General features: G+C 38.0%; 1 protein-coding gene across 1 annotated transcript; it reads left to right on the top strand.

Moving 5' to 3' along the window:
- Positions 1-1,208: 1,208 nt before the first annotated feature.
- Positions 1,209-6,654, top strand: LOC122797248 (interleukin-6-like). Its single transcript, XM_044066096.1, has 3 exons — positions 1,209-1,316; positions 1,428-1,574; positions 6,261-6,654. Exons 1-3 carry the CDS (start codon positions 1,221-1,223, stop codon positions 6,435-6,437), a joined length of 420 nt encoding a protein of 139 aa, XP_043922031.1. The 5' UTR covers positions 1,209-1,220; the 3' UTR covers positions 6,438-6,654.
- The last annotated feature ends 9,423 nt before the right edge of the window (positions 6,655-16,077 follow it).

Here is a 16,077-nt window from a genome sequence, read left to right as displayed (position 1 = left end):
TACTTTCTGTGTGGAGTCTGCATGTTCTCCTTGCATTTGTGTGGGTTTCCTCCAGGTGGTTTGGGGTCTTCCCATTTTACAAAGACATGCATCTGGAGCATTTCTTCCTGGGCCTCCACTGAAAATTGGCCTTCTTCCAATATGGACTTTCCCAATAAATAAATAAGTACTAAACCTTTTAAAACTATTCTGTGCAGACATGGCCGGAAATTGTTAACAACAGTAATAAGAAATGCATTATAAAATTGCTTCTAATTGTATTTCTTATATGAGGACTCTGCAGATATTAATTCACAAAAGTAGCAAAGTGAGAATAAATGGTTTTCCGACTGGAAAGAAAATGAATAAAGCAAGATATGTTGTTTTGCAATACGTGGCAAGGAGACTGCTCTGATTATACAGGCCTACATACATGTAGTAGCATGGTTTTAGGATGCATAATTCATCAAATGTGAATTGTATGACGCTAATGCCCTGAGTGCTGTATACTACAGCAAAAGACGGCAGAAAAGATACAGGGAGTGAAAAGGATCATTTAAGCAGTGGGATATGTGGAATAGTGGGAAAGAAGGCTATTTTACTGGTGATAGTACAGCCACATGTTACAGTCAATTGCAGGAGTTAGATAACTATAATAAAATGATCTGATGGGAATAGTCATAATGTGAATCAGTCAGGTATAGTCCCCACATGCACATAATGGTCTGAGTTAATGAATATTGATGTTTGGTTAGTTTCTGATCACCAGATGGTATGCTTAAGAGATTTGGTGAACTGCTGTTATCCCCGATGATGTCATAACCCAGGATGCTGTAGTGCTCAGATATGATGCAGTGCTACACATAACACATTCATTGACTTCTGGGAATTGAGAGCAGGACTCCACATGCCGTGTAAAAAGGAACACAATGCCTGATGAAAGAATTACTGCAGTACAAAGGACTGGGACAGAGAGGGCAGAAAGGGTAAAAGGATAAAAAGTCATCAGCTTTCTAAAATATGCAAGGAGAACCCCCCTTGAATTAAGGTATACACTAAATAAGTAATGCATTGACCACATATATTATTAAACACTGGAGCTGTCAGGCTGATAGGGAGACCAGCATGAGAGAGCACCAGGTTGAAACTGACATTTTCAGTATGTATTTCTGTGCTCAGAGACTACGTCATAACGTTTTCTGCTTCTTTTTCTTACCTTCCAGGTCTGTGACAAGTATTTGATGTGTGATAGCGGTATGGAAATTTTATCACACAATGGTCTACATTTTCCAAAGATAACAAAAGAAGATGGATGTTATGCTTCAGATTTCAACAAGGTTAGAGACATTCCTGAATTTGTCATGTAATGCCCTAATATAACAGTACAACAATAGTTAGGATAGCCATTTCTATTACCAATAGCCAAGCTGTGTTTTTATTTTTTTTAGGAAAAATGCTTCCAGAAGATCTCTATTGGCCTTTACATGTATCTTCCATATTTGCATTTTGTACAAAATGACTTTGGTGGTGAGGAGAAGCAAATAAAGAACATGCAACATGCTACCAAGCATCTCGCTGATGTAATTAAGATGGTGGTAAGTATCTTTCCCTTTCAAGTGAGATTACTTCCATCAAAATAAAACATTTCTAGAAATAAAACCAAAATGATGCTAATGGAAAGTATGATGCATAGCATAACTCTAATGCACATACAAAAGACAGCAAAAATATTCAATGCGTTACTTCCTTACTAGAAGCATTTTCTAACAAAAAAGTTGTAAAAAATGTCCTTGTATAGATGGTAGAAATATTTGTCTCCACATGAAAGGTAGAGGAAAATAGCTGACATTAAATAATTCCAGTATACAAACAAAATGTTTATAGTTGTCAATAAATGTTCTTCTGTTTAAAAATGTTTTCAAAAATGTGGGAAATGTGAGATACTTCTTGCTGAAATGTAGAATAATGTATGGATTTAGGTAATTTGATTCCCATGTAGGGGCTCATTTCTTGTGAGGAATAGGGTGCCCCATAACCCCAAGTTGGGCTCTGACCCCTGCACGCTACTGTTTAATATAATCTGTCACTAATCACTAATTTTCTCCATCTTGGACCCAAAGGACACACCAGTCAACAAATGAATTTAGAGGCAGACCAGCTAGGCTGTGGACTGCTTAGGGAAGGTACAGTAAAATCACTGATAGGTTGGGAAGTAGGGAAATATAATTTTAACCACTGTTGTACAATCTTGGTGTGTGTGTGTGTGTGTGTGTGTGTGTGTGTGTGTGTGTGTGTGTGTGTGTGTGTGTGTGTGTGTGTGTGTGTGTGTGTGTGTGTGTGTGTGTGTGTGTGTGTGTGTGTGTGTGTGTGTGTGTGTGTGTGTGTGTGTGTGTGTGTGTGTGTGTGTGTGTGTGTGTGTGTGTGTGTGTGTGTGTGTGTGTGTGTGTGTGTGTGTGTGTGTGTGTGTGTGTGTGTGTGTGTGTGTGTGTGTGTGTGTGTGTGTGTGTGTGTGTGTGTGTGTGTGTGTGTGTGTGTGTGTGTGTGTGTGTGTGTGTGTGTGTGTGTGTGTGTGTGTGTGTGTGTGTGTGTGTGTGTGTGTGTGTGTGTGTGTGTGTGTGTGTGTGTGTGTGTGTGTGTGTGTGTGTGTGTGTGTGTGTGTGTGTGTGTGTGTGTGTGTGTGTGTGTGTGTGTGTGTGTGTCTAGTTTTATTTGGCACTAGTGGGAGCCACAGTCCCCCACATGAGAGTGCAGGGGGCTTGCCTCCCTGTAAAAATCAGTAAACTCTGTAGTTACAGATGAAGTGACATAGCTGTTGATGGTTATTTTTTAGACTTCATAAACGTGAATGAAGGGGTTACCAATAATTATTAGTCAATTTAATGGGCATCAAGGAGCTAGTGATTTGAAAGGCAATCATATGATCATCATTTGTACATATGTTTGTGTGTGCATGTACTGTATGTGTGTATATGTGTGTGTATGCATATACCAAATTTGAAAATACAGTATTTGATAATGTGTCAAAAATAGCCTCTGACTGAACCTGTTCTTAAAAAGCAGTTTATATGAAATTGTGAAACTAAATATAATATTGCAACCATTAAAATCACAAAAGAGACAGTTTTGCTGGTGATTTGGAGGCTTTATTTTTTATTTATTTTTGCTGTATCTTTAAACCATAACTCATGAGTGGGTGTGAGCATATCAGGATGTCCCCATGATTGGCATGGATTGATGGATTGATCACTAGACTGAAGCCAGAGTGATTAAATAAAACCAACTGTGGGTAAATCCTAATATATACCCCATCCATGAGTGGGTTCTTGCTGTTACACAACATTATTTAAGAAGGAAATTGCTTACTGTTCTTAATGTATTTGTATAATGGTGCTGTAGTGTTCTTCAGCCTTTTTCCTTGTTTACTGATGCACTGCATGTGCATGTGGCACTTACTTCCCCATGCTTGCACCGTATATCAGTGCAGTGCAGGAAAAGCAATTGAGAAAATAGAATCTCAGTTGTTTGTTTTTCTTCTGTCAAGATTTTACATGGGGCAATGCAGAGATCGTAGGAAAATTAGGTACATCTCTGTTTCTTGATTTTTGTGAATCTACCTTATTTTTTCTTCTGTTTTGCTCTGTCCCTCAGCATATTCCAACAGAAAGTCCAGCCGCTCAATGGTTGTTCAACGGCTCAAGTTTATTTTATTGGTATATGCTCAATTTACAAGGGGCATGCTGGTTGGGCTATCCAATCAGCTTTCACATTTTTTAATAAGAATGGCCCATCATTGTATAATTCTTTTAAACAGGAAGTGAAATACTCCATTGATCATTTTCAGCCAATACTAGGGCCATAGGGGCATAGATAAATACAGAATTGAAATATATGGATAAGTCCCCCAGCCAATCAATTATCAAGTTTTTGGGATGAGTGAGGAAACCAAATCTACTCAAAGAAAGCCAGCACAGAAATGGGGGATATATGCAGACTTGATGCAGGCAGTGACCAGAAGTCAGGATTAAACTGCGGCCCCTGGACTATGATTGTACTGAACCACTGTGCTGTATCTCATAGCCCCCACTTATATGTTCAAAGCCCATGGTTGTTGTACCATGTAGAAATCTGCAATTCCACAAACAGGGCTATAGCAGTGGAACACATTACATTATTTGGAAACAGAATTGCAATCAAATTCCCTTTACATTTCACATTATTTTAATCCATTTAAAATATAAATAAATAAATACTTCAAAAATTAAGTTTCAGATCAAGCACTTGAATTTTTTTCAGAATTATGACAGTAAAAGGTATTTTATCCTCCCTATACATACATGGAAACACACACGTGCACGGGAACACACATACACACACACACGCACACACACACACACACACACACACACACACACACACACACACACACACACACACACATCCACACACACACCTTCAAATCCTGGGAAAACTAATTAAAAGTAGTATATTTGCAGAGTGCATGCCCTTGCAACCCCCGTTCACTCACATCTCTAAATATCCTGACCCTGGCATCAAGCAACAGTGGGGATATGAAGAAATTTCGTCCCTCCAACTGTTTTAGCATCGCACTGTTTTATATGGGCATACCAGATCACAATGTACATACCCGAAACTGATGAAACTGCTCCAACCTGTTTCACTTTGACTAAATTGCTATCAACCATATACATTTATATATGAGTATAGCCAGCTTGTTGCTATGACATTGTGTTTGTATCACAGTTCCTCAAACATAATCTTTTGAACGTCTCTTTGCTCTTGTCCTCCTAGCTCTGTTTACAGAAGTGATATATTGCTGCTTGAATCCTACTGCCATTCTCATTTCTGTGAGATCGCAGCTTCTCCAAGAAAGCGCCAGGCTGATTAGTAATTCCTATGTCAGCAATCACACTTTTTTATGTGCCCTGACCTCAACATTAGGGCAGTAAAGAAAGGAGGCCTGGGAGTGAAGGGGGTTTGCTGTTACAAAAACTCTTTTCTTTGTGGTTATTTTGTGGTGCACTTGCTTGCTTACTGTACAGTACACACTAAACACTTGTTCCGACTCGGCTGTCTTTAGAGACTTGTAGTCTCAAGGGATGGGAGTGGATACATAATGGTGTTCTGTCAGTCAGTATTTTGGGCTGATATTCTATGACGTTAAAAAAAACAGTCAATCACATCTAGTGCAGATATATATATGTGTGTGTGTGTGTGTGTGTGTGTGTGTGTGTGTGTGTGTGTGTGTGTGTGTGTGTATATATATATATATATATATATATATATATATATATATATATATATATATACTATGACATAAATATATATGTTCTTTTTTAAGTAGCTAAGGTTGCTTTCAGTAGCACTTTTTTGGAATTAACATTTTTACTGTATCACCACCATCACAGACGTACCTAGAGATGGACAAGCATCCTTATATGGGCATAGAGTGGGCTAGGATACTGCATGCCTACAATCTGTGTGTAATACTATGCAAATTCTACCATGTCTGAGAACTTTGTCCTTTACCTGATATTACATTCAGACAGTTATTGTGGTTCATTATAAATAGGTTTAATTATGGCAAAAAAGTCATAATAGTTGTTGTTTTGTTTAGGGAGGGGGCTTTAAGGCTGTATGTAACCCAATAATTTATTTTCTAAATATTTAGTAAATGTGCAGTTTGCCACCATATTTTATATGATTCAAAATGTCATTCTAGAATGCATTCTGTAGTATCGTATTTAATTTGTTAATCAGGAATGTAAGTTAAACCAGTGAAAATCATAACAGATGTTAATTCTGCAGCAAATTGTACAGTCTAAACCAGTGAAAATCATAGTAACTATTAACTATACAGTAAGACATATATCTTAAAACAATGAAAATCATTAATAGCTATTAATTGTACAGTGAAATGTATAAATGAACACTGATCATTCTAATAGAACTGCAACACCTATTAAACTGGAAAATGTTCCACATATAACTGCATGTAACCATTAATCTGGCATGTATACTCAAATAAAGTAATTACTTCACTATCTGTAATCTGTAGAAAACAAACATCATGACAGTGAATTTTATAATTTGAAACGTGTCACCAAATTAAGTTTATCACTCATCTTCTGCCATTATAGTAGCACCTATAATCAAAACATTACTTGCCCAGATCTCAGTTATAATCTAGATATTAACATCTGTAACATTTTAACTTTATATGCACCTTCTTCTTATCACTTTGTTATACTTGTATTTTGCAGCTAAAAGATGCATCTGGAGTGAAACAAATGGACAAGAATGAACAACAGATCCTTCTTGAATCTCTTTCTTTTAATCAGGAATGGACAAGGAAACTGACTATCAGCTTTATACTCAGAGATTTCACCAATTTCATGGAGAAAATCATTAGAGCTGTTCGTTATGTTCAGAACAGTTAAACTGACATGTATTAGTCTGAAGAGTAAGAACGTTTTAGTTCAAGAATTTTTGTAAAACCTTTAAAAGCATTATGGACTCAAAGTTTATATTAGGAACAAAGGTACTGCACATTGCAGAAAAAAAAATAATATTTATTATTCTGTTTGGAAAGATATTTATTGACAGTATTTATGGAATTTTAAATGATGGTGTCTCATATTTATATAAGAAGTTGAAAAGCTGTACACTGTTGAAAAAATGTAATATATTAATAATATTCATATTTATTGAAAATGTATTTCAATTTATAGTTTTATAATTTTATGGTATGCAAAATATTTATTTTGTTATTTATTACCACAATACACTGTTTGCATATTAAATAATAATTTTTATTCTAAAAAGAATGTTTACATTTTACTGCATCCATTATTTTATTTTACTGTGCTGCTGTTAACGTTCCATAACATTCATGCTACTGGTTCTCCACCCCCCATTTTGTTACTTAACTTACACAGCACTAAACTGTTCCATGCCATGATGTTTGTACTATCCAGCACAAGTTCTCTTCTCAGGTTACTGTTGTCTTTGGCAAAGGTAGTGGAGGTATGGCTGGCTGAAATGACTCTTATAGATTTTGTCACCTCAGTTATATCTGTTTTAAGGTTTATGCCTACATTTCTAAACCATGTTTGGAACCTCAAAAATCCATTTGACTTTCTCTTACACTTGGTTCAATAACTTTAGTTGTCAGATGGTCAGACAGCTTCTACCTGTATTAGTTATTGGTGCCTCGCAACAAGTCTTCAGAATTATGTTAATGAATTTCTAAATGTACTTCACTTACTGTTAAATCATCTCATCACTAAATTTGTTTAATTGTTTATTCATTTTCTTATTTGCTTGCATTCATTAGTCAGGAAGTTTAATTTGGAGAGAGACATTTTTGCTAGAGGGTCTTGGAGAAAAGCTTCAACATACAAAACATACAAAGGTCAGGAAAATGATAAAATGAGTATAATATAAAAGAGTTTGCCAGTGGTCAGGTATAATTAGTCAGAGAAAGCACATGTACATTGTCAGCATAGCTGGAAGTATTTGAGATAGTCAGTACATAAGTAATGTTATGTCAAGTTTGAGAAACAAGACAGAAGACAACTAGACAGTATTAACAATCATATTAAAATGCTCTCAGACATACACGCACATGCACATCTATCTATCTGCAGATAGTTCTGCTGCAATAAGTGAACACACCACAATGTTGGCAGCAAGAACACTGACCACAATAGGTCAGTATATGCAGAAGGTTGACAATTGTGCTAGATTGACAATCACCAGGTGAGGAATTATTCGCTTTCCCAGGGATTGTGCAATCTTGGCGTTACTATATATATTTAGCTGGAGGTGGGGGGGGGGGCACAAGCAGCTTGCCCTCATGGAAAAACAATGTTATTTTATTTTTTGTTGGTTGCATGTAGTGAAGGTTTTACTTGCACATGTCCAGTTGAGTGCTGACGTTTCCTTCGTCAATGTTTGGCAGTCGATATTCTTGCTGTTGACATTTTCATGTGTCAGTGTAATGTAAAAATTCCATATAATAGATATATAAATATGTGTGTGTGTGTGTGTGTGTGTGTGTGTGTGTGTGTGTGTGTGTGTGTGTGTGTGTGTGAGAGCTGTACTTTGATGTTATTTTAAATATTTCCTCTGGGTTTGAACTGTGATTACTGTGATTCCACTGACTATATATTTTGTATTGTCTTGTTCTTTTATTATTTATTATTAAATATATTTAAACCTTTCATTGTAGCTGGTCTGTGTAGAGGTATTTAAGTTTTCAGAGTACTTGCATATTTATTTGGTGACGCTGTATGGGCCACTCCTAATAGCCTTGCTCTTGGTCAGACTACCATTTGCATTAGTATTAATATTACACAGTAAGATTGGAACCCTTTGTTAAGGGCCTTAAAGTAGCTGATAACAAGTGAGTGGTGGCACTGGAAACTACCTTATAGTCTTGACAGAAGGGGGCATAGCTAGTATACCTGTGCCAGCCTTTCCCAGGTCTGAATGTGTGTAAATCAAACCTCAAAGAGTGTGTGTCAGCTACTTGGGCAGGGACACGAAGCATTAGTTGGACAGAGAGGGTGCTAGAATTCTTGGCTTGGTCACTCAGCTGAGATCTCAACTCTATAGCTGTGCCAGTGGGAAGTGTTATTGGGGATCTGGAGGAAGAGAGTGAAACTAGCCCTGGACTGACTGTGGTCTCTGTGTGCTCTTAAGGAAACTTGCACACACACACACACACACACACACACACACACACAGATATATATATATATATATATATATATATATATATATATATATATATATATATATACACAAGCTAGTAAAGATGTGCAGCAGGTAAGGGTGATAAAGGATAATGAGGGAAACGTACTCACAACTGAGGAGAGTGTGTTGAGCAGATGGAAAGAGTACTTTGACGGGTTGATGAATGAAGAGAATGAGAGGGAGAGAAGGTTGGATGATGTGCGGATAGTGAATCATGAAGTGCAGTGGATTAGCAAGGAGGAAGTAATGATAGCTATGAAGAGGATGAAGAACGGAGAGGCTGTTGGTCCAGATGACATACATGTGGAAGCATGGAGGTGTTTAGTTGAAATGGCAGTGGAGTTTTTAACTAGATTGTTTAATGAAATCTTGGAAAGTGAGAGGATGCCTGAGGATTGGAGAAAAAGTGTTTTGGTACCAATTTTTTTAAGAATAAGGGTGATGTGCAGAGCTGTAGTAACTACAGAGGGATTAAACTGATCAGTCACAGCATGAAGTTATGGGAAAGAGTAGTGGAAGCTAGGTTAAGAAGGGAGGTGATGATTAGTGATCAGCAGTATGGTTTCATGCCAGGAAAGAGCACTACAGATGTGATGTTTTCTCTGAGAGTGTTGATGGAGATGTACAGAGAAGGTCAGAAGGAGTTGCATTGTTTCTTTGTGGATTTAGAGAAAGCATATGACAGGGTGCCTAGAGAGGAGTTGTGGTATTGTATGAGGAAGTCGGGAGTGTCAGAGAAGTATGTAAGAGTGGTACAGGATAGGTATGATGGTAGTGTGACAGCGGTGAGGTCTGCGGTGGGAGTGACAGATGCGTTTAAGGTGGAGGTGGGATTACATCAAGGATCAGCTCTGAGCCCTTTCTTATTTGCCATGGTGATGGACAGGTTGACAGACAAGATCAGACAGGAGTCCCCGTGGACTATAATGTTTGTAGATGACATTGTGATATGTAGTGAGAGTAGGGAACAGGTGGAGGAGACCCTGGAGAGGTGGAGATATGCTCTAGAGAGAAGAGGAATGAAGGTCAACAGGACTAAGACAGAATATATGTGTGTGAATGAGAGGGAGGATAGAGGAATGGTGAGGATGCAGGGAGTAGAGTACTTGGGATCAACAGTTCAGAGTAATGGTGAGTGTGGAAGAGAGGTGAAGAAGAGAGTACAGGCAGGATGGAGTGGGTGGAGAAGAGTGTCAGGAGTAATTTGTGACAGACGAGTACCAGTTAGAGTTGAAGGGAAGGTCTACAAGAGGGTAGTGAGACCAGCTATGTTATACGGGTTGGAGACAGTGGCATTGACAAAAAGGCAGGAGTCAGAGCTTGACGTGGCAGAGTTGAAGATGTTAAGATTTGCACTGGGTGTGACGAGGATGGACAGGATTAGGAATAAGTATACTAGAGGGTCAGCCCAGGTTGGAAGGTTTGGAGACTAAGCCAGAGAGGCAAGATTACGTTGGTTTGGACATGTGCTGAGGAGGGATGCAGAGTATATTGGGAGAAAAATGCTAAGGATGAAGCTGTCAGGTAACAGGAAAAGAGGAAGGCCTAAGATAAGGTTTATGGATGTGGTGAGGGAGGATATACAGGTAGTTGGTGTGACAGAGCAAGATGCAGAGGACAGGAGGAAATGGAAACAGTTGATCTGCTGTGGCGACCCCTAACGGAAGCAGCCGAAAGAAGAAGAAGAATATATATATATATATATATATATATATATATATATATATATATATATATATATATATATACACACACACACACACACACACACACACACACACACACACACACACATATATATCTCTATATATGTATAGATATATGTTGTGTGTGTGTGTGTGTGTGTGTTTGTGTGTGTGTGTACATACAGCTTGATGACCGTAATTTGTAGCCAAAGATGGGGAGGGTAGTAAGACATATGACTAATTGAAGCAAAGGGCTCACTTCCTGAATGTGCAATAGTCAGGAGTTAATCACCCCTCCATACATGTGCAATATGAACATCAGAATATATCATACTACAACTGATGAAGTGCAATATTCTAAGCAATCACAATGTGAAGTCATAGTCTTGCAATGCCTACTAGTATAATATTGTCTAATGTCTTCCTGTGCAATTGTGGTAATCTATTGTGTTAATATTTTAATTACTACTGTATGTGCATTAGCCGTACTGTCATTCAAGCTATGTGTTCATTGTAATGTCTTACACAGGGACCAAAGCAATGTAATTTTGTTCAGCTTGCACTGCTGTGTATATCTGAATGACACTAAAGTTTGCTTTGACTTTGACTTTGGTAATGTTTCCATGCATCCATGTATCCTGTCAGCGGGATGCATCATTGCCTGCTCTTCTTCCTCTCCACAGTGTTGCACAAATGCAGCGGTGCAGTGTGGTGTGCATCCTGAGATTTATACAGTGCCAAGTACTCCTTGACAGTCTTATGGGGTAAAGTGCAATCCTCAATAGATAAGTTCACAACCCATTTCTCACAGCTACAATAACATCTTTCTGACTTGTTTCTGTAGTAATGTGTGTAATTTTGGAATCGCTTAGTCTGCTCTGGACCTCAGAATCTACATTGATTATCTATATCAGTGAAAGAAAATGTTACCAAGGCATGTATCACATTAATTGCAATAAGTGATATGCAGAGATTCCTTATATCAAACTGCAGTATTCTTAATATTGTGAATTAGGGGCCAATGCAATACAGGTCAAATGATGGTGTATTTCTAATGAAAAAAAAGCAAATGCATCAAATATAATTTAAAGTAACCCCAGTTTATACGCCATTATTATGTTGACAGGGGAGAAGATGGAGCACATGACCTATTTTAGCCACATCCAGTTACAGTGAACAATAATGATAGAGCAATATAACGACTGTAATTAACAGAGCAAATGCATGGAGGCAGAATGAAAGAAAGCAATGAATATACTAAGTCATCGTCACCTAAATCCTTTCTATACTCTGCCCCTTAGTGCCACTGCTAAGCATCATACATTTATAAATACTTTTCATTCAGATGGAGTATGGAATCATAAAGTGCTGCCTTCGGTAGTATCATGCAAATATTTAAAAGCAACAGCAGTTAGTATACATTTTAGGAAAGAATAAAAAAAGCTGGAATGGGAAGGGTCTTCCTATGTTGAGGTATGGTATTCCAAGCCCGAAGGGTCTTCATATGTTGAGGTATGGTATTCCAAGCCCGAAGGGTCTTGATATGTTGAGGCATGGTATTCTAAGCTCGAAGGGTCTTGATATGTTCAGGTATGGTATCCCAAGCCCGAAGGGTCTTCATATGTTGAGGTATGGTATTCCAAACCCGAAGGGTCTTCATATGTTGAGATATGATATCCCAAGCCCGAAGGGTCTTGATATGTTGAGGTATGGTATTCCAAGCCCGAAGGGTCTTGATATGTTGAGGCATGGTATTCCAAGCCTGAAGGGTCTTGATATGTTGAGGTATGGTATCCCAAGCCCGAAGGGTCTTGATATGTTGAGGTATGGTATTCCAAGCCCAATGAACACAGATGTAGGGAGATGATAGAAAATGCTTTATTATAAGAGCTGTGTCACTGAGGGATGCAAAGCTTCCACCGATGAAGGTAAAATGACTGAAGAGATAGACAATTAGAGTGAAAGTAAAATTTACAAGCTGGTGAAGATTCAAAAACTAATAAATAAGGCAGCAAAGGACAGCTCTTTATTTTATAGGGATCCACTTGAAGTTAGAAAGAACAGAGCAGTGACATTCTAATATATGTGAAGAAGTTATAACATTTTATAAAAGTTGACATAAGTAAGCAGATGTACAGGATGTAGAAAATTTTGGTAGAGTTTATAATTAAGGATAGCCAGGGCATAAACTTATAGGTATAAGTACACCTTTGTATTATAAGTAAGAAGTTGAGCAATCCAATATCACTCAGCTAAATTTGCATTTCATTTGGATATGCATTTTGCTAAACATTTTTAAAATATGATTCCTGTTGTATTCAAAAGCCAAAATATTTACATTCCTAATCCTTGCCATAAGGACACTGATTGAGGTTTAATTTCCAACCAAGGGGACAGAGCTTTAAATCTAGGGGTGGTGGCAAATGGCATAGTCTTGTTGTAAGATCCATGGAGGAGAAGCAAGAGTGAACAGTTTGCAGGTCCTGAGCGACATCCTCAGATCCTTGTGATACAGAGGAGACCACTTCTGTGGAGTACCACGTTAATGGCATGCACAAATACTTTGAGGAAATCATGCATTGTGGTGAGCAGAGTAATAAATATTCTAAAGAGTAGTAGCCACAAGAGTCAGCATCATGGAATGTTGTGATGGACAGCGGAACATTAAGGTGGCCCATTTGCTCACCCTGAAAATATGCATGCGTCCATGTAGCTACTACACCTGTTTTGGAATCTGCTATTTAGCCACATTCTCCTTCTGTACAGCAGGGTCTGCTTTTACTTCTGCTCTGATACCCTCATTACTTTCTGTCTCCAACAATGTACATTCGACTACACATTTCAGGCACTGCATTTCCATCACCTCCAGGTTCATCATCTGTTCTGTCTTTACTGTCCACGTTTCTATGTACCACACATCAGTACTGGTCACTCCACCATTTTGTACACCTTACTTTTCAGCTTCTTTGGCATTCTTCTGTCACAGACTACCCTTGGCACTTCAAGACACTTCATGACAGCACCTCGGATTCTTGGTTTGACCTCCTCATTCAGACTTTTTTTCACCTCAACCACACCTCCCTGCAACTTGTAGCTATTAATATTTTCTGCTGTTTTTGTTTATCTCATCTTTTTCTAATTCCTGTCCCCATTTGCTAGCATGACCACTCTATTATCTGTGCTCATTTTTATTCCACATGCCTTCAGTTCTGCTTTTTATTCCCCTATCATTTGCTGACGCTTCTGTTCAGAGAGTGTTTGCAGTGCTACACTGTATGTGTACAGCAGCTTTGTTGATCTGTCTACTGTGACCTGCTGCTTATGTACTCCATCACCAATATAAATAGGCTTGGACTCAGAATTGAACCCTGATGCACACCCACTCCCACTGGAATCTCCTCCGTGCATACAAACACCATTTATACTTGTGTCATTGGGCTTATGTGCATAGCCTGAACTAATGCTATGACATCTTATATGAGTTCAAACTATTGCAGGACTGCCCAAAACAGCCTTCTTGGGATCTTGTCATATGCTTTCTCCAAGTATGGTAATGCCTAGTTGGGATTTTTCCTCATCTACAGCTTCTTCTGCAATATTTACCTCACTGCAAACTTCATGTCACTTGTGCTGAATCGTGATCTGACTTCAAGCTGCTGATCCCCTACCTTACTTTATACTGCTCTGTGTACATGTTTATCGATCACTCTGTCTGGTGACATCACTCAGTGTGACAGGCGTTTGATTCATCTATACTGTCCGCAGATGTGGATATTCTTTTTGTTCTTGTACATTGGCATTATACTAGTTACTCTCCAGTTATCTGGGATACATCTCTCTTACTGTACTGCTATGAGTACTCACAGGAGCCATTTCTTTTCTAATGCACACAGAATCGTGACATATGTCCACTTTCTTCATCTGAAACTGCCAGTTTTCCTGACTTCATTTTCCTTAGTGTATTTTATATTTTTTTCTCAGCTAGATTCTTCATCATCATCATCTTTTTTATAAGACCCGTTGTTCCTACTACTATTGGAACTGTCTGGGTATTCTTCTTCCGCATTGCCCTTGTTTCTGCCTGTAATTCCTGGTATTTTAATGACTTTGTGTCTCTTTGTACATAAGACACTGTAGTCACCGGGCGCAGTAATTTCAGCGATCAATGCTACTTTTGTCTTCTTCTCATGGACTACTATATTTGGTGTTCTCACATCTATTTTTTGAACTTTTGGTAATGTGTGAACCCATGTGATGTAGGCTTCATCATTTTCTATGATGCTTTGTGGCTCATGTTTCTAGTGTTTTTCAACCACTTTAATACCATAATGTTTGCACAATCCCCAGTGCAACAGTCTTGCCACATTATTATGCCTTTCAGTATACAGTCCTTCTGCAAGTAGTATGTCACAACCAGCACCGAGGTGTACAAGAGTTTTACAAAACCTATGTATGTCTATTTCTCCCACATGTTCAATGGACTTTGTAAACCAATGTGTATGTAGCCCACTATCTTGGGCCGCCAATATTAATCTTTCATCTCTTGGTTTGAATTGGCCTCTCCTTAACCATTTCTATGTTTGATCCTCATCAACATGAGGTTCTTCCAGATGTTTTCTATACTTGCAACTATATTTATGCATTTTGCACATTTCTTGCCTTCTCATCTGGTCCTTCACCTTATGTTCTTTCTTTTGGATTTGTCACATTCAGTTACTGCCTGATTTTTATCTACTTCTGGTTTGATTTCCAATCCTGTTTGGTGCCGATATGCTTCGGTCAGATTAAGCAGAGAAGTCATCTTAGTTTATTCTCCTCATGTTTCAAAACTTTCACTACGTTTGGGTCTTGTCAGGTCAGCAGATATGTGTACAGTCCAATGACTGGAAATCTATATATGTAATCAATTTCAAGGAGGCCCATCCTTCCTTCGGAACAGGGAATATATAATCTTGGTATGCACTGATTGTCATAAATCATTTTGTGAGTATGAAGCATCCTTCTTGTTTTCCTGTCTAATCTATCCAAGTTTTAGAGCCAGTCAATCACTCCAAAACTGTAAGTTAGGACAGGAAGAGCAAATTGGTTTATAGCTTAAATTTTGTTCCTAGATGTCAATGCTATTTTCAGGATTAATTTAAGTCTTCTAAAGTATGCCTTACTAAATTGTATTCATATCTGTTCATGTTTTATTGTTAATCCTTCATCAATTCCCAAATATTTATAGACTCCCTCTTGCTCAAGTTTTTTTATATCACATTCTTGCACCAAACTGATGTTTTCTTTGTGCTGCAGTTTTCTGGCTTTAAAGGTTGCTTTTGCACATTTATCAAGACCAAATTATATTCTTATATCATCTGAAAAAGTTTTGACAACTTGCAGTTGTGCTTTCAGTTCCTCATCTGATGAGCTATACAGTTTTAAATCATCAACAAAGAGAAGATGAGAAGTCTTAACATTTTGTTGTTTTCTAGGAGCCAAATTATAGTCATGGCCTAAGCTGTTAAGTAGACAGCTTAATGGATTATGGGCAAAACAGAATAGCAGTGATGACAAATAATTGCCATGGAATATCCCCCTTTGAATTTTATCCTTGGGATAATAATTTGTCCTTTATCGTGGCTTAATTGCAAAG

This window comes from Protopterus annectens, chromosome 3.part0 (assembly GCF_019279795.1).
Source record: "Protopterus annectens isolate FY-2018-M chromosome 3.part0, PAN1.0, whole genome shotgun sequence".
In the NCBI taxonomy this organism is placed as follows: Eukaryota; Metazoa; Chordata; order Ceratodontiformes; family Protopteridae; genus Protopterus; species Protopterus annectens.
This window is presented reverse-complemented; position numbering and strand designations above follow the sequence as displayed.

What these genes read in the sequence shown, in the direction of transcription:
- LOC122797248 (XM_044066096.1), top strand. Translation starts at nt 1,221, where the DNA reads ATGTGTGATAGCGGTATGGAAATTTTATCACACAATGGTCTACATTTT. An exon ending in ATGCTTCAGATTTCAACAAG is followed by an intron (nt 1,317 to 1,427) that starts GTTAGAGACATT and finishes TATTTTTTTTAG; the next exon opens with GAAAAATGCTTCCAGAAGAT. An exon ending in CTGATGTAATTAAGATGGTG is followed by an intron (nt 1,575 to 6,260) that starts GTAAGTATCTTT and finishes TGTATTTTGCAG; the next exon opens with CTAAAAGATGCATCTGGAGT.